The 21,920-nt window shown below is 39.7% G+C and overlaps 1 protein-coding gene across 1 annotated transcript; it reads right to left on the bottom strand.

The window, feature by feature from the left end:
• Positions 1 to 6,122: 6,122 nt before the first annotated feature.
• Positions 6,123 to 21,836, bottom strand: nsdhl (NAD(P) dependent 3-beta-hydroxysteroid dehydrogenase NSDHL). The gene is made up of 8 exons (XM_079838869.1): positions 21,804 to 21,836; positions 21,537 to 21,586; positions 17,711 to 17,872; positions 17,047 to 17,193; positions 15,209 to 15,337; positions 14,978 to 15,120; positions 9,413 to 9,515; positions 6,123 to 7,300 (listed from the first exon to the last, which is right to left on the bottom strand). The coding sequence occupies exons 2-8, from the start codon at positions 21,555 to 21,557 to the stop codon at positions 6,968 to 6,970; spliced, it is 1,038 nt and encodes a 345-aa protein (XP_079694995.1). The 5' UTR covers positions 21,558 to 21,586; positions 21,804 to 21,836; the 3' UTR covers positions 6,123 to 6,967.
• Between the last annotated feature and the right edge of the window lie 84 nt (positions 21,837 to 21,920).

Raw genomic sequence — 21,920 nt, 5'->3', positions numbered from 1 at the left:
TCTCCCTCTGGAGGAAATATTACCACTATTTCAACACACACACCGCAACAGTCACAATATGACCTCATGTATGTTTTAATACTTTTTAATTGGCCACTTAAAATGTTTATTACAAATAAATTATTACATTCTAAAAATGAATAAAATGAACAAAAATTTGCATTGCATTTGCAATCCTTTGCAGCACCCCCACTTCCCACGGCCCGATGAAATCTGTCCTCTGGAGCGCTATCGCTTTTCATTTAAAACAATTATTTTTCTAATAGCTGGAATTAGAAATACAGGCCTGCCCCTAATAAAAGCCTGTGACCTTCTGCAGTTCAGGTCAATAAAGGCCCCAGCTTTTATTTGAGGAAATGCGGTATGCACACATTCACTCTTGTTTGTGTGTCAAAAATATCAAAAAACGGTTCTTGCCTCGTCACATTCAGTTAAAGGAGGACATCATTTAAATTAGAGCATATTTTCAATTCAAAATTCAAAAGTCATATCCAGAGTTGGGGAAAGTTACTTTGAAAAGTAATGCATTACAATATTGCGTTACTCCCTTAAAAAGTAACTAATTGAGTTACTTAGTTACTTTTTAAGAAAAATAATGCGTTACGTTACTTTTGCGTTACTTTTTCTCACCTGGGATGGGCTTGCTTTTTAATTTTGTTTTTCAATAGCAAAAAAAGTCATTTTTTGTGCAAATGTAAAGACCTCTTCATACCAAAATTGAAATAATAAGCCTCAGGCTGAGGTAAAAATGTGCTGCCATTCTGGATAATGGAAGAATAGGACGCAGGAGAAAAAAGTTTTACCAATAAAAACAAAAATCTCGTAATTTTTGCTCATGGCTTAACTGAATCATCGAAGGTCAGCAGCACGACATTGATCAATAAAGGTAGATTAAATGCATACAAATATTAGTTTTATTTAACATTTAATTATTGGAGGTTTGCATAGTACTCTGATTTTGCATTTGACTGATTTTATTAATTTTGAGGAGGACAGAATCTTCATTGTGCAAGTGAGATTAATATATGCTCACATAGAACTACAATAACACATTTACACACACACACACACACCTCTGCACTTACTCTCACTTTTCTCAACATGTCAAATAAATGTGAAAAAGTAACTCTGATATTTTGTTGTAAATTTGAAAAGTAATGCGTGACTTTACTAGTTACTTGAAAAAGTAATATTATTACGTAACTCAAGTTACTTGTAATGCGTTACCCCAACACTGGTCATATCCATCATTAAACAGTTGTCAAGATTTAAATGTTTAGCTACTTATATCTTATCACACACACTCTTAAACTGATAAAACTAAACGCGTCACGTTGGAATTCACTCACGGCTTCATGAACATTAAGCCCCGCCTTCTTTGATCTGATTGGCCACCGTTTTGACATTGACGGGTGCCGTTAGACTTTATTGTCTGTCATCCTATCAGCAAACAGTGCTGCATAATGGAGAGAGGCTTCAGAAATATCATGGATTGGCCAATTTGGCCATTTCCATTTATCCGGGGGGAATTGTCCCCCTCAATCCCTGTAATATAGTTATAGTTCTTGGTGTGAATGGGCCTTTACAAACTGTTCTCGGGCACGGATGTTGGAGGATGAATAATGCCTCAGATGTACAGAGCAACACCTATTAGACAAATAAGAGCCAAACCACTTTAATCCAGAACCACGAGTCCCACACAAGACTCTAAAGCGTGACAGAAGTATGTTCGACTAAGTCAAATGCAGCGCTTAGATCTAGAAGGACCAGAGCCATGGATTTTCCTGAATCTTTTGTGAGATATATATCATTTGTGACTCTGAAAAGAGCTGGTTCGGTGCTATGTAGGGTTTTAAAACCTGATTGAAAAACGTCATAGATAGAATTGACAGACATGGAGGATTGTAATTGGGCAAGCACAGCTTTCTCCATGATCTTTGAGATAAAATGCAAGTTTGAGATGGGCCGAAAATTAGAAAGAGATGTAGGATCAAGATTGGGCTTTTTAAGATGTGAGACAACTGAGATCTTATTCGTGAAAAACATTCCGAAGCTTTCACAAAGGGTGGATTTAACACAGAGTCAATGGTGGAATAAAGGACACAAGGTTTGTTCTGATTTTTAGTAAACAGATCAGAAAGATATTTGCATTTAGTCCTAGTCCGCTTTGTGTTCACATTGGCATTTTAGCAGTAAAGAGATCGACATAGGGATACGTTCACAACCTGATTGTTTGACTTCTATTACCGGTACGTATATTTCAAGACAGAACTTACCAGCCAAAAATAGTAAAAGAATTGAAAGTGGGGGAAAATCACATCACGAAATAAATGTTTAACTCCAAAACACGTTGGCCACAATTATTGGAATTGTTTATGAGTAAAATATCTCTGAAGTATATTCCCATTAATCTTTCATTTCTTTAGCACACCAGGGTGACTCTAAACATGCGATTGCCTAATTATCTTGTTCCACAGGAGTAGAAATATGAGGAAACACAAAGGCCAAATTCCCTTAATCATTCATCACAATGAGTTAAAGCACAGAATATAGTTCTGATGTGAGGAAAAACATTGTTGAGCTAAACAAAATAGAAATGACTGTAAGAAAGAAGCGAAAGCACTGAAAATCCCCATTTCCACCATCAGGGCAATAATTAAGAAGTTCCAGTCAACTTAAGATGTTGCGGATCTGCCTGGAAGAGGATGTGTGTGTGTGTGTGTGTGTGTGTGTGTGTGTATCGTCCTAATGCACGAGAGGAGAAGAGTATGAGTGGACAAAGACTCTCCAAGATCACAGATAGAGAACCGCAGAGATTAGTTCAGTCTTTGGGGCAGAAAGACAAAAAAAATCAAAAAGCTCCTACAGCACCACATGTTGTTTGGGAGGGTTTGAGAAAAAAATCGTCCTTGCTCATCCCAAAACAAACTCCAGCAGATTCAGTGTTCAGACACGACTGGAGCTTCAGACGGGACCGGTTTCTGTGCTCAGATGACACTATAAAAGAGATTTTTAACACACCAGATGACTGGAGCAAACAGGGATAAAAGCACCCCATGCCCATGGTTAAAAATACGGTGGATGTCCTGGACATCTTGTTCACACACATAACATCATGGATTCTAGCAAATACCAGCAGATAAAAAATCTAAACCTGGGGCCCGTTCTTCATACCTCGCTTAACACATCTGAGATGATTTTGATGTTATCTTCTAATCCTGATAACTGATCTCTGGCTAATTTGGTTCTCCAAACGAATTTGCGGATTGGATTTAAATATCTGGATTGAGTTATCTAAGATCACTGCGCGTTCTTGTGTTCCTGAAGAGGGCAGATGCATCGATACTCGAAACCACGATCAGCAGTGCAGCGATTGGCTGGCGTCAAGACAGCAACGTAATGACATCATATAATTAAAAAAGCCACCTGGAAAAAACTTGACAAATTACACCAAAAACCCCACGAATATCTGGAGCTTTATAAGGAAACAGCCAAACCACCAAACCAACATAAAAGTTATAATAGATCAATGATAAATGTTTTTTTTTTAACATTACCACCAATTATTTATATTCACGATTTTATTTTATTTATTTGTACACCCTTTACATTTTTATTTCACTGTTGTAATTAAATTTTGATTCAATTTGGAGCAGATCTGTAACGTGACAGCATTAAAGTTTCTTAAGTGTCAAGATCAAATTCTCTGCATCTCCTGCTTCATCAAGCCATCCCATAATATCCGTCATCACTTAAATGAATGCACGGCTCAGAGTAACTGTACAACATGTGTGTAAACCTCCAATAAAATGACAAAGTACATCACAAATAAATTTTATAGTGTCTATAGTAGTATTATACATTCTCATATACAATATAACAGTTTTATATTATTATTTAAAATGATGATTATTGCCCCTGGTTCAGTAATGAACTCTTGTAATAAAGTAGCAGTGGCTGGGACAGATTTGAAGTATCACCTCGGGCCAGTTGTTCAAAGGTAAGCTGATCTTATTATGGTCTTGAAAATGGGTTGTTCAGAAGGAATCTGAAATCAGATTAGATCAGGGAATCCAATCCTAGTTTTAATCTGGATCAAACCTTCAGTTTGTGTTGTTCAAAACTTGGATTCCAGGAAGAAAAATGTAGTAAAACTTTAAAACTGGTCAAAAAAGACAACATTTGTATCATATAATACACAAACACATTTTATTTGGCTCTTGATTAGTTAGGCTAATTGTTAAAGTAATAAATTAGAAGTAGACATTCGGCCAGCCTTTCGGTCCTATAGTCAAAGTAAAAAAAGATTTAGCTGCCGTAAAATAATCCCCAAACAGCTGTAAATATCAAACACAAATATTATATTACATGTAAAGTGTACACTAATATTATATTACATGTAAAGTGTTTTTTTTTTATCACTTATAAGCCTTTTTACTTCTTATCAATTACAAGAGATGAACCAGTCAAAAGTTCTTCGCGAGCGAACACAAGGTTTCTGAGAGAACGCAAAAGCATTTGAATTTTCCCAACTCATATTTTGTCCATCACATGTCCCTTCAGGGGCTCCGTAGAACACTAGTAATCCAGATTTGGTCATCTGAAAAGGTGTGTATCGAATTTTGCTTTGAAAAACCGGCACAAAAGTAAGATCTGATCCTGGACAGCAAAACATGGGATTTCCAAATCCAGATCATTTTGATCCCGATTAAATGTTTTTAACAACTGGCCCCTCAAGATGAATCTAATCCTGTTTACATGAAATAAGCCGCTCGAGCAGGTTTAATCTTACGGATCTGTTGCTATGACAGCAAGTCCAGGATGAGCCTCGAAGAACCAAACAATCCAAGATCAAGCCAAATCATCAACAACCAACTCCGGCTAACGGAGTTATCGAGGTATGAAGAACAAACCCTGGTGGGCTTTGCTAGAACTCTTATAATGGGTCGTGGTTGGATCTTCATCAGGACAATGATTCAAAACAACACACAAATGTGTGACTGAGCACAAAATGAAGCTTCTGCCATGGCCATCCCAGTCCCCTGACCTGAAGCCCATGAGTGAACTGAAGAGCTGGAACTGAAGGATCTGGAGAGACTCTGTGTGGAGGAATGATCTCTGATCTCCAAACTCATCCGCCATTACTGGAGAAGACTCAGAGCTGTTATCTTGGCAAAAGGAGGTTGCAAAAAGTATTTAATAAAAGGGTGCCAATAATTATGGCCAACGTGTTTTGGAGAAAAGCATTTATTTCATAATGTGATTTACCTCTCACTTTCAATTCTTTTATTTCAATGAAAGGTTTGATTTTTGTGAATTTTTTCAATGAAAGACCAAAAGGATAAATGATGCAGATTTATTTTTACAGCCATCTTTGATCATATTTACCAGGGGTGCCAATGATTCTGACCACCACTGTATGATGGTATTTGACCAGCTGAGAACTCGTGAAGAGCTCATTAAATATGTGAAGGAGTCAAACTAGCGCCAGGAACCCCTCCGTCACACTCACATGTTGGGTTTTCATGTTTTATGGGGACTTTCCATAGGCGTAATGGTTTTTATACTGTATAAACTGTATATTCTATCCCCATACACTGCACCTGCCCCTAAACCTACCCATCAGACACACACACACACACACACACACTAAACCTACCGTAAACCTACCCATCACACACACACACACACACACACACACACACACACACACACTAAACCTACCCTAAACCTACCCATCACACACACACACAGCCCCTAAACCTACCCATCTCTCACACACACACACACACACACACACACACACACACACACACACACACACACACACACACACACACACACACTAAACCTACCCATCTCACACACACACACACACACACTAAACCTACACACACACACACTAAACCTACCCTAAACCTACCCATCTCTCACACACACACACACACACACACACACTAAACCTACCCTAAACCTACCCATCTCACACACACACATACACAGCCCCTAAACCTACCCATCTCACACACACACACACACACACACACACACACACACACACACACACACACACACACACACACACACTAAACCTACACACACACTAAACCTACCCATCTCACACACACACACACACACTAAACCTACCCTAAACCTACCCATCTCACACACACACTAAACCTACCCTAAACCTACCCATCACACACACACACACACACACACTAAACCTACACACACACTAAACCTACCCATCTCACACACACACACACACACTAAACCTACCCTAAACCTACCCATCTCACACACACACACACACACTAAACCTACCCTAAACCTACCCATCACACACACACACACACACACACACACACACTAAACCTACCCTAAACCTACCCATCTCACTCACACACACACACACACACACACACACACACACACTAAACCTAAACCTACCCATCTCACACACACACACACACACTAAACCTACCCACCCACACACACACACACACACACAGTGAGGAGACGCCGGTCTGACGCCTGTACCGATCTGATGCAGTCTTTACGAACAATTTGAAGAAGAGTCAAAGTTTTGGTGTAATTCTCTTTCAAAGGAGGGACAGAAACCGCTCGGGTAAAATCTCATCAAAAATATCTTCAGTACTTCTGTTTTGAAGACGAAGAAAACTCTTACGAGTTAATTCGTGTGTGAACTATCCCTTTAAAAACCACACGTTACAGAAGTCATCATGTTGCATTGAAAAAGGAAACGTGACGATTAGAAACTTGATGTGAAATTTATACTGCCAAGTTTGGAGAAACATCTGAATTCTTTTGCAGCATAAGGTCTGAAGAGGCCAAATGTCGACATCTGGCATCTGAACTCAACAGCACATCCTGGAGAAACGTTAGCTTTAGCGCAGGAATGCTGAAGTGCCTTGTGCTGATGCCCCAGATCCTGCTGCTGTGATCAGGCTGCCCTCCGCAGATGTGGGTAGCTCTCCACAGTGCGCACTATTGCCTCCTGCAAGGGCACCAGGGGCCGGTAGCCCATGTCCTGCTTGGCGCGGGCACAGCTGTAGTAGTGGTGTGTGCCGGCCAGAGCGACCCGCATGGGTGTGAAGGTGGGCTTGAGCTGTACGAGCGGCCGCAGCACTAACGCCAGCAGCCACAGCAGCAGGGCTAGCCCATACACCAGCGTGTACGGCAGGTGCAGCCCAGGAGCGCTGTAGCCCAGACCCACCAGAACCTGCGACAGGAAGTCCCAGAAGCGCACCGGCTCGTCATTGGTGATGTGGTAGGCCTGTTAAGTGTGGGAACATTGAAAGTGGTTTAAATAAATTACTAACTATGGCCTGGTTTGACAGACAAGGCTTAGATTAAAGGGTTAGTTCACCCAAAAATGAAAATTCTGTCATTAATTCCTCACCCTCATGTCGTTCGAGACCCGTCAGACCTCCGTTCATCTTCAGACACAAATGAAGATATTTTAGTGTAAAGCTGATGCTGAGAAAGGCTTCAGATTGGCCTCCATTGGCATTCAGTACATTTACACTCACAAGACCCATAAAAGGCACTAAAAACATCGTTACAAAGTCCATCTCACCACAGTGGCTCTACAATAATCTTACGATGCGATGACAATAGTTTTTGTGCGCAAAAAAAATCAAAATAACACCTTTTTCCAGCTTGTTCTTGTCTTCCGTGTGTGTCTCCACGAGAATATGACGCAGATCCGGCGTTCGGGAATCCATGAAATGCCACTTTAGCCCCATTTTGAGAACTACACCGAGACCTAAAGCACGATCAGTGTAGATCAACAGCTGAGACACGCGCGTCTTCCTCTGCTCGTAAACAAATCTCTTCTGGGTCATGTGTCCGAACGCCGGATCTGCTCATATTCTCACGCATGCGTCGTGGAGGCACACAGAAGACAAGAACAAGTTGGATAAAGGTGTTATTTAGATTTTTTTTGCGCACAAAAACTATTGTCGTCGCATCGTAAGATTATTGTAGAGTCACTGTGGTGAGATGGACTTTGTAACGATGTTTTTAGTGTCTTTTATGGGTCTTGTGAGTGTAAATGTACTGAATGCCAATGGAGGCCTATCTGAAGCCTTTCTCAGCATCAGCTTTACACTAAAATATCTTCATTTGTGTCTGAAGATGAACTGAAGATGGTCTGACGGGTGTCCAACCACATGAGGGTGAGGAATTACATTTACATTTATGCATTTGGCAGACGCTTTTATCCAAAGCGACTTACATTGCATTCAAGGAACACATTTGACATTTTTCTCAATTCTTGCTTTCCCTGGGAATCGAACCCATGACCTTGGCGTTGCTAGCGCCATGCTCTACTGTTTGAGCTATAGGAAAGCTATATTTCTATTAGCTATATTAGGAAAGCTATATATAATTAATGACAGAATTTTCATTTTTGGGTGAACTAACCCTTTAAGTCAGGATGACTGCGTTCACACCTCGCTCTGGCCGCTGTAGATCGACTGCTTGGTCTTTTTTTAAACTTTATTTAAAGGGGTCAAGGCAAACAATCATGTTGATCGGCATTTGAGCAGACTGAGTTATATATATATTGATGTTTAGATGTATATATTTTATTGTTTTATCTGCCCAGGGACTGCGGATGGAAATTAGCTGTAGCTAAATCTGGTGTAATGCATCTTTTCTTTTGTAAGATTAATGTACTTGCACATGGTCCCTGTCAAATAAATAATAAACTAAACTAATTATTTAATATAACTGTGTTCGTCTGAAAGAAGAAAGTCATATACACCTAGCATGGCTTGAGGGTGAGTAAATCATGGGCTAATTTTCATTTTTGGGTGAACTAGCCCTTTAAATTAGGACATTTAGGTAGCTTTTATAAATGTAAAACAATGGCACTGATATATTTTAAGATATTTCAAGACATTTTATGTGACGTGTTGCTGGCAATGGCCTCTCTCACGATACATAAACAGCTCATATTAGCAATAGGTAAAAGAGCATTTATGATAATATAACGTGCTACTAGCAGTTCATTAGCCAGCTAGTGTGGGTTTCTGATCACACATTCTTAGTGGCTCAGCTAATGAAACGGATAAGCCAAGCTCCTATTGGTCGTATGGCATCTTACAAAAACGACATTAGTCACACAGCTTTTATTATTTTTAGCAAACATCTCGGAAATGTTCTAATTTTCCAATGAGACTGGACAATTGCGTGACAAAATTCAAGGTCTATGACAGTGTTTTGGCTGTTAATGCATTTCCCTGGAATTGGAGCATCAAACCTTGATGCATCATTAATGTGGTATGTTTACACAGTCCACACACACACACACACACACACACATGTGGCACTGGATCTATGAAAGCACATCTAGGAAGTCTCTCTCATACACACCGCATACCTGAGCACAGAGCGGGGAATCAGCCTTGAGGTGTTCAGCTGCTAAAATATGCCCATGAACTACATTCTCCACATAGGTGAAGTCCACAAGATTGGATCCATCCCTGCAGATAAAGAGCAAATCAGCATCAGACGGCACTTTATCTCCATCACATCAACATAGAAAAGATTCAGTATTTACTTTAAAGCAGGATATAAAGTTAAATATAAATGCATTTTATATTAAAAACTTTATTTAAACGTCTTTAAATTGATTTGAAAAGCTGCACTGGGTCGATGATCATTCAGATGGTCAGATTTTCTTGCTTTCATTAAAGCACAAGATTCTCTCTAGGTCATGCTGGAGAACATGATCATCAGGTTTTGCTCGTGCCAGCTTGAATGCCGTCATTAAAGGGGATCGATTATGCTAAATTCACTTTAACATGCTGTTTGAACATAAACGTGTGTCTGCAGTGTAAGCAACCGCTCCTGTTTTTAATCCCCATACATCATTAGCAGCGTCTCAGCATTAGCGTTTGCAGATTCTAGCAGTGATGTCACATATGCTTAGTAGGGGTGGGAATCTTTCACCATCTCACCATTCAATTCGATTCTGATTCTTGAGGCCACGATTCGATTCATAATCGATTCAAAACGATTCGATTTTATCCATAATGATTTCTAATCAGGTTTCTGATCCTGATCTACTCTCATCTGCTTTGCTATACAGAATGACAAACGAATACATTAAAGTGTCTTTTTCACATTTATTAAGTTCAATTCTCAGGAAAGTGCCTTTTATCAAAAACATTGTCTGGTTCTCAATTGCTACTCATAAGTAGCTAGCTATAAAATAAGTTGGAACAAGTGCTTCTTCAAAATACAAAATGGTTGAAAATAGATGCATTTCCCAGGAAAGTTGCAGTTTACCACAAATATCATGTAGAACACAACCGGTGAAGACACAAAAAAATCTATATTTCTCAGTCAGACAAAGTAACTTATATATAACAAGTTATGAAAATAAAGTGCTGGGAGTTTGGTGAACCACTGCAGTGTGCGTCGGTCTGCAGCTGGCGGCTGAGCTAGTAATATGAGCCGCGCATCTGTTGTTCTGCCGAAGTACTTGGTCTTCATTTTGCAAAGCTTGCCCACTGTGTGTGTCGTGTCCAGCGCAGCGCTTCCAGGCATTCGGTAAAAACCCAAATGACGCCAAACTTTAGCTTTAAGTGAAGACGGGGCTGGTTGGATCTCCCTCTCATCCATATTTGCTTCCTCTCTGTTTTAGTGATTTGCCGCTCGCGTTCAAAAACTGGCTGCGTGGTGTCGTCCGGACGTCGCGTAAAGGCGAACAGCCAGCTGATTTTATCAATTTATTAAATCGATTCTTGGACATTTCAGATCGATTCTGAATCGTTGCAAATGAGAATCTAGATTCTTCTGTGAATCCATTTTTTGACACACCCCTAAAGCATAGACCCCGCCCACGACTGCTGACAGACTCCGCCCTATTAGCATAGACCCCACCCACGACTGCTGACAGACTCCACCCTATTAGCATAGACCCCACCCACGACTGCTGACAGACTCCACCCTATTAGCATAGACCCCACCCACGACTGCTGACAGACTCCACCCTATTAGCATAGACCCCGCCCACGACTGCTGACAGACTCCGCCCTATTAGCATAGACCCCACCCATGACTGCTGACAGACTCCACCCTATTAGCATAGACCCCACCCATGACTGCAGACAGACTCCGCCCTATTAGCATAGACCCCTCCCATGACTGCTGACAGACTACACCCTATTAGCATAGACCCCACCCATGACTGCTGACAGACTCCACCCTATTAGCATAGACCCCGCCCACGACTGCTGACAGACTCCACCCTATTAGCATAGACCCCACCCATGACTGCTGACAGACTCCACCCTATTAGCATAGACCCCACCCATGACTGCTGACAGACTCCACCCTATTAGCATAGACCCCACCCACGACTGCTGACAGACTCCACCCTATTAGCATAGACCCCGCCCACGACTGCAGACAGACTCCGCCCTATTAGCATAGACCCCGCCCACGACTGCTGACAGACTCCACCCTATTAGCATAGACCCCACCCACGACTGCTGACAGACTCCACCCTATTAGCATAGACCCCGCCCACGACTGCTGACAGACTCCACCCTATTAGCATACACCCCACCCACGACTGCTGACAGACTCCACCCTATTAGCATAGACCCCACCCACGACTGCTGACAGACTACACCCTATTAGCATAGACCCCACCCATGACTGCTGACAGACTCCACCCTATTAGCATAGACCCCACCCATGACTGCTGACAGACTCCACCCTATTAGCATAGACCCCACCCACGACTGCTGACAGACTCCACCCTATTAGCATAGACCCCACCCATGACTGCTGACAGACTCCACCCTATTAGCATAGACCCCACCCACGACTGCGGACAGACTCCACCCTATTAGCATAGACCCCACCCACGACTGCGGACAGACTCCACCCTATTAGCATAGACCCCGCCCACGACTGCTGACAGACTCCACCCTATTAGCATAGACCCCACCCACGACTGCGGACAGACTCCACCCTATTAGCATAGACCCCACCCACGACTGTGGACAGACTCCACCCTATTAGCATAGACCCCACCCACGACTGCGGACAGACTCCACCCTATTAGCATAGACCCCACCCACGACTGCTGACAGACTCCACCCTATTATCATAGACCCCGCCCATGACTAGTTTGATTTGATTCATATTAACAGCAGATACTGTACATTACGCTACTGTCACTTTAATACACAGATCTAATACACACGTGATTTCTTTACGTTCACACACAACCGACTGTGTTTATGTGAATTGTGTGTGTTTTTGACATAACCTTGTGTGTGACAACCTCTTCTGGATAGGGGTCGGGACAGCAGCTCATTTGCATTTAAAGATACAGGCACGAAAACAGCATGTTTTCCCTTCCACTCAAAAATGGCCATGAATAACATGATCTGCGGGGTATATTGAGCAGGAAAGTCTCACACACACATTCTGGGGACACTGAGACTTATTACATCTTGTAAAACGGGGCATAATAGGTCCTCGAAACTATTCATTGCTTGAAATTATGTAATGAAATTGAAGCTTTGTTCATCAACCCGAAAATTTAAAGGGGTAATTTTTTTTCATTATATGTTCCTTGAGGTTCTCATAAAATGTAATAAAGTTTTTTTGCACAACAAACAAATATATATGTGGGAAAACTATTATTTTCAACCCCCATTCTGGTCTGTTTTTAAAGGGTGGCTCCTTTAAGGCTTGTCAGCGAACAGCCATTGTTATAATTGGCTAAAGTCACTGCATAGGAAACAGTATCAACGCCCGCTCTCCACTGCGTGCGAGTACATGTTTTAAAAACATCCATATAGACCAATTTACAGCCTACGTCACGCAGGTCCAACTGCGCATGTCTGTTGCAAAAGACGATCTGGAAAGTGTTATAATGTACGATTTAAACCAATGTGTTTCATACTTTAGGCTATACATATAACAACAGTTGAATAATTTCAGTAAATAAGCAGTTACATTGTATTAAATGTTTGATTAAATTGCTGACACTGAATGAAAAAAAGTTCGCAAATTTATTTCAAATTTTAATTAAAGATATGTAGGATATATATATATATATATACTACATTTTGAAGATAAAATATAAACGAGACTCAAACATCTACTTAAGCAGGTGTTCCGTCAGTGAAACTATACTACAGCCTGTAAAACATTTAAATAAATATCAGTAAATAATGGTCATATAGAACATATTTAACTTTCTTATATAATTTATATTTCCTCTCACAATAGATAGTTGTGAAGAATGAACTTATCTTCCGCAGGGTCAAGAACTTTAGGCTTTGTTTGATTGAGCAAAGTGAAACTAAAAATATCCGGCATACAATGCGCTATACACATAAACTTGATGCACCTTAAGTTTAATAACAAGCACAAACTGCGTTAAATAGTTTGAAGCAAAATGTATCCGTCCTACAGCGCCGTTTTCTACTTTAGTAAATTATGCGAACTCCTAATTAAAAGCAAACAAAAGGAAGAAACGCGTACCCCCTGTGAGACACATAAATGAAGATTTTGGAAATAAGTACAAAGAATAAAATGGAGTAAGCCTATTGTTAAATTCGTGGAAAATCGGGTGACCGGTTCGCAAAACGCAGGCAAAGCTTAAATTTGGCTCAGCTCACTCTCGTTCGGCATGAATATAACATGTTTCCATGGCTGCGTATGTAACATTTAATTGCGAACCTATTATTTATTTAAGAAATAAATGTGTGGGCGGGGCCTATGGTGTCAGTAGGAGGGGCCTATGGTGCAATGATGGATAACTATTGGTCAATGTCTTGCTCTGGAGGCGGGCGTATGCAAATGTGTTTTCCTGTGTGATGTCACAGATCCCCCAATATCAAAACGAGCTGTTTTTGACGTTTGATTTAATAAATGCTTTGTTTATAATGGAGGAGGACGTTTTAAGCTCTGAAACTTGCAGGATGTTTCAATAGCACAAATACCTCTTATATGTCAAAAGATCAAGGCAAATTATGATATTTCATATTCTTTTGATTATCTTTTGACCAGCCCAAGAAAGAAAATGGTTTATGGTCATTCAGCTTTTGGTTTTGCTGGCCCAAATGATTGAAATGTGCTACAAAAGTCATTGACTATTTAAATAGGGAGTGTTTTTATTACAGCCTGTAAATGTTTTAAATGAATGTGTGTGTATTGTAACGTGTGTTTGTATGTCTGTCAGGAGATTTAACTCTCCTGAAAGAACTTGTTCTTAAGTGTTTTATTACCTGCTTAAATAAAGGTTAACATATTTCTCATGTCATGACCCTTTAAGCATCGATATCGGTTCTTCAAAATGCCCTATAAAAGTGTAAAACCTGGACAGTTCACCAACAGCATTATCAATGGATAATCCAAGGTATGTTTTCAAATATTCCTAATTATATTAGAAAAATAACTGCAATGTTGTGTAAAACTGTTTAAGTAACAGTTGCTTTAATAAAAAAAAAAACGGCTTTTTTCTCTAGCCATTGGTTTCATTGAAAAACCCAGAAACACGTCCGTCTCTATCACAATATGTGATCGCACGATGCACATTTCCCAAAATATTGCACACTCCATACATGTATGACAGTCACGTGAGCAATAAGCCTAAGAGAGGAACAGAATATGTATTTGTTTTGTTGTTGTCAGCTGTTAGTTCGCCACAAACTACCTCTTAAAGCTATTCTTCCTCTAATTGAGGAACCCAAACTGTGCAGTGTCCATCATCTCCACTATAGACTGAACTAAATGAGTTCTGCGGTGCAATATCATTTAACACATCTAGTGAGTGATGGTGCAGTAGAGATGCTCTAGTGTTGACAGACAGGCAGGATAATCCTCCAGGTGAGAGTCTGCCCCCTAGTGGATGAACCCGCTGCTTTAATGGGCTGCTACAGACACCCTATGGGAGCTTTCAGTCATCTCTCACCCGATGATGAACTTCATCTTTCCTGCTCGGGCTGAATCCACCAGGATGGGCACTAACTGAGGGTCCCGCGGGCCGAAGATGCCGTGAGGACGAATAGCGACTGTAAAGAAACCTCTCTCTTTACTGCAGGCCTCCAACACCAGCTGAGCAGATGGAGAGAGAGAGAGATCACTGGTCATAATGTTTTACAGACGTGGAGGATTCACTGAACAACATGAGATTCAGACCCACCTTCTCCTGCTGGATCTTGGTCGCTGTGTAATAATCAATTGGCTTTTTGGCATAAGGCAAATCCTCTTTCCCGTTCTTGATGTCAGTTCCTTCAAACACCACACTAGCACTGCTGGTCAATATCAGTTTCTGGGAAAACATAATTTAAAAGAATATTACGAATTAAACAGGGTTCCCACTCTTTTTCAGCAACCATTTTCAATTTTACTACGGCAGGAATAAAAGACAGGGATCATGCCAAATATTGCTTAAAAGCCGTCCAGTTTATTGTCATTACTTAATCCAGCATTTTTCAATATGAGCTCTTCATCATACATTATGACTATGGAAGCTTGTTTACGCCACAGAATAAGAAAAGGTAATAGTGACTTTTTATCTCGCTATTCTGACTTTCTCGCAATTGCGAGTTTACATATTTGTGATGTAAACGCGAATATTATTGCAATTCTTTTTTCCTCAGAATTGGACTTTATAACTTGCAATTGGAGTTTAGATCTCACAATTCTGAGAAAAGAAGTCAGAATTGCGTGATATAAACTCGCAACTGCACAAAAAAGTCAATTGTGAAGAAAAGACTTGCGAGTTTATATCACGCAATTCTGACTATATCTTGCAATTCTGACTATATCTTGCAATTCTGACTTTATCTCTGTAGATTGAGCCAATATACCAAACGAATACATGTACATACTTTAGCATGATGCAGCTCACATTGCAAATCCATTCAAATAATGATTTTGATGTGCAGAGTGAGACTTTTTTTAATGTTTTTAATATCTCTTCTGCTCACCAAAGCCGTTTTTATTTGATCAAAAATACAATAAAAATGTAAACTAGGTCTTATATGTGAATATACAGCTTTAGTCCTGTGATCAAAGCTGAATATCATCATTACTCCAGTCTTCAGTGTCACATGATCCTTCAGAAAAATGCTCAAATGCAGATGCTCAACAAGCATTTATGATTATTATCAGTGTTGAAAACAGTTGTGCTGCTTCAGATTGCATTTTTGATCAAATAAATGCCTTGATTCTTTTAAAAAAAACATTAAAATAGCCATGTTTCTTGTTTTAAGCATAAACGTCATTTTGCTTCTCCAGTAAATGTATATGAATGTTTAGACACTTGTACTGGCAAACAAGACAAAAATACAGAGGAAGTAAATCATTTTTTTTAACAACACATCATTTTGGGCTTTTCATAAAGTGTTTTTTCAGACTAGTGGAAAACAATATCACTTTTAAGTGTATCTTTAAGTCTTTTAGAGCACTTTATATATTTGCGTCTGTAGATTTCAAATCACAGTTCATATCTTTAAAGGCCGTTTTCATATCTCAAAATTAGTTTTTTCTCCTACATTGAGCCAGAAACCTTTACAGTTTTATTCCCATCTATATTCTGAAGGGTTTGTTCATATACAATTTGTTTCATTTTATAACTAAAATAAAGAAATGGTGAAAATGTATTTTTTTCAGGCTGCTGACAGTATTTTCTGAGTGATAAAGAGAGATATCTAAACCCCCTCTGTAAAAACCTTTGACTCTAATGTAAAAAAAAATAATAATTTTGAACCTGGCTTTATCCAATGTTCAGATTTTTGTTCTGGAAATGTATTGAAAGTGTGCATATTTAATTAGATAACGCCTCATTTGCATATTTAAACATAGCATTTGAGGAAAACGTAATTCTTATTGAATCACCGGTTCTGGGACATTTGGAAGCGGTTCTCGATACCCATCCCTAATCACTTATCAGTGCGTTCTGTGTAAACACAAGTGTCTGGGCCGATGCTATGTTGCGGTCTGGGAAGTTTTATGATATGGAAATATAACACATACCTGTACTCCGGCCTCATGGCAGGCCTGAATGACAGTCCGCGTCCCATCAACATTGACCCTCTGAAACAGAGCCCGATCATCGCTGCCTGGAGCCGGGGAAGCGCAGTGAAACACGATAGACACTTCTTTCAAAGCCCCCAGCAAAGCCTAAAGCAGAAACGAGATGAGCGTAAAGAAGACAGCTGTTGTCAACTTCTGTTGTTTCGTGAAGTAGAGACCAGGAGACGTCGGGATCAAAACAGAAGTGATTCTTTTAATGAGAACTCTGTGCTGCAGGTTGTCCGAAAACAGTACAAAATAATGCAATTTATCTACATTTATAGGTAAAAAGGACACACCCTACATAACTGTGTCTCTCGTCCAGATTCAATCGTGCCATTCAAACGCATAGATGCTAATCCAATCACTCAGGCAGTACTGCTCTAAACTTGTCATGGTAAATAGTCAGGAAGTGCATAGAGACAAAAGACTTAATGTCTCAGCCACTTACACAGCCTGACGTAATCTCCTTAGAATCTCCTCAAGTTTACTTCAAAATGTAAAACACAAATATAGATAATGTTTTCAGTTATATTCTATTACATTTGAACCTATATATAACAATGTATAAATTTGTAACCGCACACAGCGTACCGGCCTCAGGCTGAAACCGAACAACCCTCACCTGTTTGTCACACAAGTCCCCTAGGTGAAACGCCACTCCTGGAAGCTCATAGGCCTGTCGGATGTCAAACACGTTGACTGTGTATCCGCGGTCCACTAACCGCTCCACAAGGTGCCTGCCCAAAAACCCGGACCCCCCGATGACAGCACAGCGCTTGTTGCTCTGCGGAGGAAACATCCACACACTATAGAGCTCTATAAATCTATATCTATAAAGCACAACAGTGAACAATTCACACAGTTTAACACACAGGGTTATAAAGACAAACATGGAATGAATGTGTGATGGTCATTGTGCGATGATGGTTTGACAGTTGCCTGATTTCTATTTATTACTATTGTTAAAGGCACAATATGTAAGATTTTTTCGATTTAAATATCCAGAAACTACTAGAATGGTGTTATATATTTTGTTGACCAATCAAGAGTAAAGACACGCCTGTGTTTTGAATAAGATACAAAAAATTACATATTGTGCCTTTAAAATGACAGCAGTTCCATTAATTGGTGTAACGCGACTAAAACTTATTTTTTCCCTCTCACGATAAGTCCAGTGTTTCCCCTACAATGTATTCAAAGCGGCGCCACTGCAAAATCTTCACATGATCATTAATATCACGACATTCACTTACACACTGTAAAGGAGAGAGAGAGAGAGATTGACGATGGCCAGAGAACTAAACAAAAATGTAGTCTGCTTACACTTTCACAATATCACAGGGCTGTGATATTAATCTTATTTTCGCTTCCAATGATTAAAAAAAGAAGATATGAGGTAAAACTATTATAAACTATGCTCGCGCATCGTCTAGCACAACTTCCTTCCCTTCACAGCGCGCGCTGTCATTTCTCCACAAACATGCATTTAACGTCAGATTCAGCACAATCCGTGATTGTTGTCAAATGCACTCTCCACTTTGGCTAAATTGCAGAACGTGTTTGATTAAATGAAAAGCACAATAATCCGCGCAATAGACGCTGTTTCCAAGTTCAAAGCGGGTGTGTGTGTGTGTGTGTACGCACGCTGCGAAACGGACCAACTTGCACATATGCTTCGTGTGCGTGACTAAACCATCAAATACACAACAAAATAGCCTATATCTCAAAATGACAGGCTTGAAGAGTATTCACTTAAACACAGTTTAGCTTAAATGGGCGTAAAGGGGAGAATGATTTTAGATCTGCGTCTTAAAGGGGCAGCATCTAATAAACCTGGTGACGATTGAGCCATTATGTGAATCAAAACAACAATATATATATATATTCGATTAATAAAAACGTATGGTAAAAAAAAACATCATGTAATAATATTTCACAATATTAGGCTACTGTTTTTTCCGGTATTTTTAATTAAATAAATGCCGGCTTGATAAGCATGAGACTTTTTGCAAAAACATAAAATAGTATCCAAATTTTTCCAGTATTTTTTCTAGGGGAAACACTGAAGTCATTCCATAAATCACAGTGATGGATGTTAGTAGGTTTGCGTATATCCGCATCCGATCGACCGATATGGATTTTTTTAGTGCCGACACCGATTTTTTTTCATCAGCCTTAGCCGATGGCCGATACGGGCTGCCGATTTTCTTGAGCCGATATTTGGAGCCGATACTGCTTTTGCTCCCTCAATTTACAACATAAAAATGACACAATGATCATGATGATAATTTAAAATTTACAATTTAAAAAAGGAACATTTATTGAACTAAAAAAAAACTATATTTAACAAATAGTAAAAACAGGTGAGGTAGAACAAGAAAAAAAAAAAAAGAGTTCAGTGGTGAAAATAAATTCTGAAAATAAATATTTAAGCATAAATAAAATAATTACACTATTGCACAGTATCAACAAGCAAGCAGCATAATAAAGTGCACACTGACTGTACTATACTTCATTTAAAACTATTTACAACCTAGTCATTTAATGGTTACACTCTAAAAAATGCTGGGTTAAAAATAACCCAAGTTGGGTTGAATATGGACTAACCCAGCAATTGGGTTGTTTTGACCCAGCGGTTGGGTTAAACGTTTGCTTAAAACAACCCAATTGCTGGGTTAGTCCATTTTCAACCCAACTTGGGTTATTTTTAACCCAGCATGTTTTAGAGTGTAGGTGCACTTCACTTAATCTCTTGTAGAGCAACACCAGCGGTAATTCAGGGAAAAAAATCTCCCAATGCTCCACGTGAAACTTCAGTCTTTCCACCTTTTACCATCGTGTCAATTCTCAATTGATTTTGATTAATATGCGCGAGGGAGGCAGAGCAAGAGAGTTTGAAGACGGTGAGAGCTGCCCTGTGGATGCCTGTCTGTAAATAACGCAGGGGGAAAAATATCGGCGAACGCAGCAGCCTTATATCGGCCGATACACGTAACAGTCGCAAATATCGGGCCGATATATCGGTCTAACACTAATCCGCACTAGCCGAAGGAGACGTAGCCGTGTTATCCAAGCATTATTGGCAAAACACCTTATGCTTGGGAGCCACATATGAGGCGTTTCTCCCTCATATCTGCTTCAAGGGCTTGATAAATTGTGACATTCCTTTGTTGTTTAAAATCCAGTATTCCCGTTATTATTTTCTAAGGACATTTGTTTTAACTGAAATCATTTGGTGGAGTGATATGGACTCTAAATCGCTCAAAACCAGCTGGAACTACTTTCGCCGTGCGTTTCCCTGAAAATAATCCCACAGCTTAGAACCAGTTCCTCGACCAATCAGATTCAAGCATTCAACAGCTCTGTAGTATAAGAGCTAAATGAACTTGACAAAGAATGATGATGTACACGAGATTATGTACACCAGGTGACCTGTAAATGCGAAAAACGGTTTCAAATTACAGTTTTGCTAAATATTCCTATTTTTTAATTGCCTGAAAACCCCCCTCATATGAGTGTAAAAACTCCCTTATATTGCGAAATAAATTTTTACGAAATTGACGAGTTTCTATTGGCCGTATTTTTAATTTGCGCAATTTGAAGGGCAATGGAAACGCAGCGAACCTAATGAACTGTAATGTGTTTATTACCTTAGAATGAGCCGTTTCTATCTACACACACCACGGGTCCCCTTACAGTGAAGCCGCCATTTTGCGCGGTCATATTTCTACGGTAGTATAATAGGCGTTTACTTGACGCGCTCGCCGTTGTGCTATTCTTTGAAACGACAGAGGGCGACTCGGAGTAATTCGTTCTGTATAAACCATCAGGAAAAGGCGGTGAGAAGAAGTAGAAGAATGTAAACAGGTGACGATATTTATTTTAGTACACTTCACCGAAAACCACACTACAAAAGAATCGTGTAAAACCCAGTAAACTTTGATATTAATACTTGTGACATGAGAACAATGCACACATGTATGATCTCTTAAATATTTCCTAATTTCACTAAACATTTAGTTTCGTGAACATTTTTATTAAACATGGATCTTTATTTTCAATAAAATGGCTTATGCTATTATAGACTCATTTTGTAAATATAAGCAACTAATTTGTACATGCAAATCAATTTTTTGGAAAAAAAAAGAAAGATTGATAGTGACAGTCAGAGAAAAATGTCAACTTTACCGACATTTTATTTTTGTAATTTGAGGCAAAGGTAATATAATACTAAGTATAAATGTACATACATTTAAAAAAAATGAAAATATAAAAGAACTGCAGGATTTACGACGCTGATGGCCGTTAAAACGCGTCATCATCAGTCTGTGGAAAAGGTCGGTTGGCCGTTGTACAGTAAAAGCGCTCACGCGCGCCATTTAAATATACAGAAATCTGAGCAGGTAATAATGAAAATGTGTTTCAGGTGTTAAATCTACAATACTCACCGGTCTGATGCGAGTTGCCATGAGTGTTTCTCTCAGCTCCCGACAGCAGTCTACAGATCAACAACAAATATATTCATCCGTTTAATTACTACTCTTTAAAAATGACGTCACACGCCGGCCGACCTTAAACCATTTACCTGATATTTCAGGTTTTAGTCGTAAAAACTAAAACCAAACGTACTTTTACGAGCTAGTTAAGCTCGAAGCCCAGTGTACGAGATACAGTTTGCTCTAACGTTAACGTTAGTTGTTTAAACTTTCACTCACCTGAACAACTCAAACTAGAGTCACAGCTGTAATGAGTATGAAGGAAACACGAGCAGCCGTATGGCCAGAGAGCGGAGCAACATCTGATTGGTCGAGCCAACTATCAGGAATCAACCT

This window comes from Gobio gobio, assembly GCF_949357685.1.
Source record: "Gobio gobio genome assembly, chromosome: 16".
Lineage (NCBI taxonomy): Eukaryota > Metazoa > Chordata > Actinopteri > Cypriniformes > Gobionidae > Gobio > Gobio gobio.
Note: the sequence above shows the minus strand (reverse complement) of the source record. Positions and strands in the feature narration are given on the sequence as shown.

What these genes read in the sequence shown, in the direction of transcription:
- nsdhl (XM_079838869.1), bottom strand. Translation starts at nt 21,557, where the DNA reads ATGGCAACTCGCATCAGACCG. An exon ending in TGGCAACTCGCATCAGACCG is followed by an intron (nt 17,873 to 21,536) that starts GTGAGTATTGTA and finishes TTTCCTCCGCAG; the next exon opens with AGCAACAAGCGCTGTGCTGT. An exon ending in GCCATGAGGCCGGAGTACAG is followed by an intron (nt 15,338 to 17,046) that starts GTATGTGTTATA and finishes ATGTTTTCCCAG; the next exon opens with AAACTGATATTGACCAGCAG.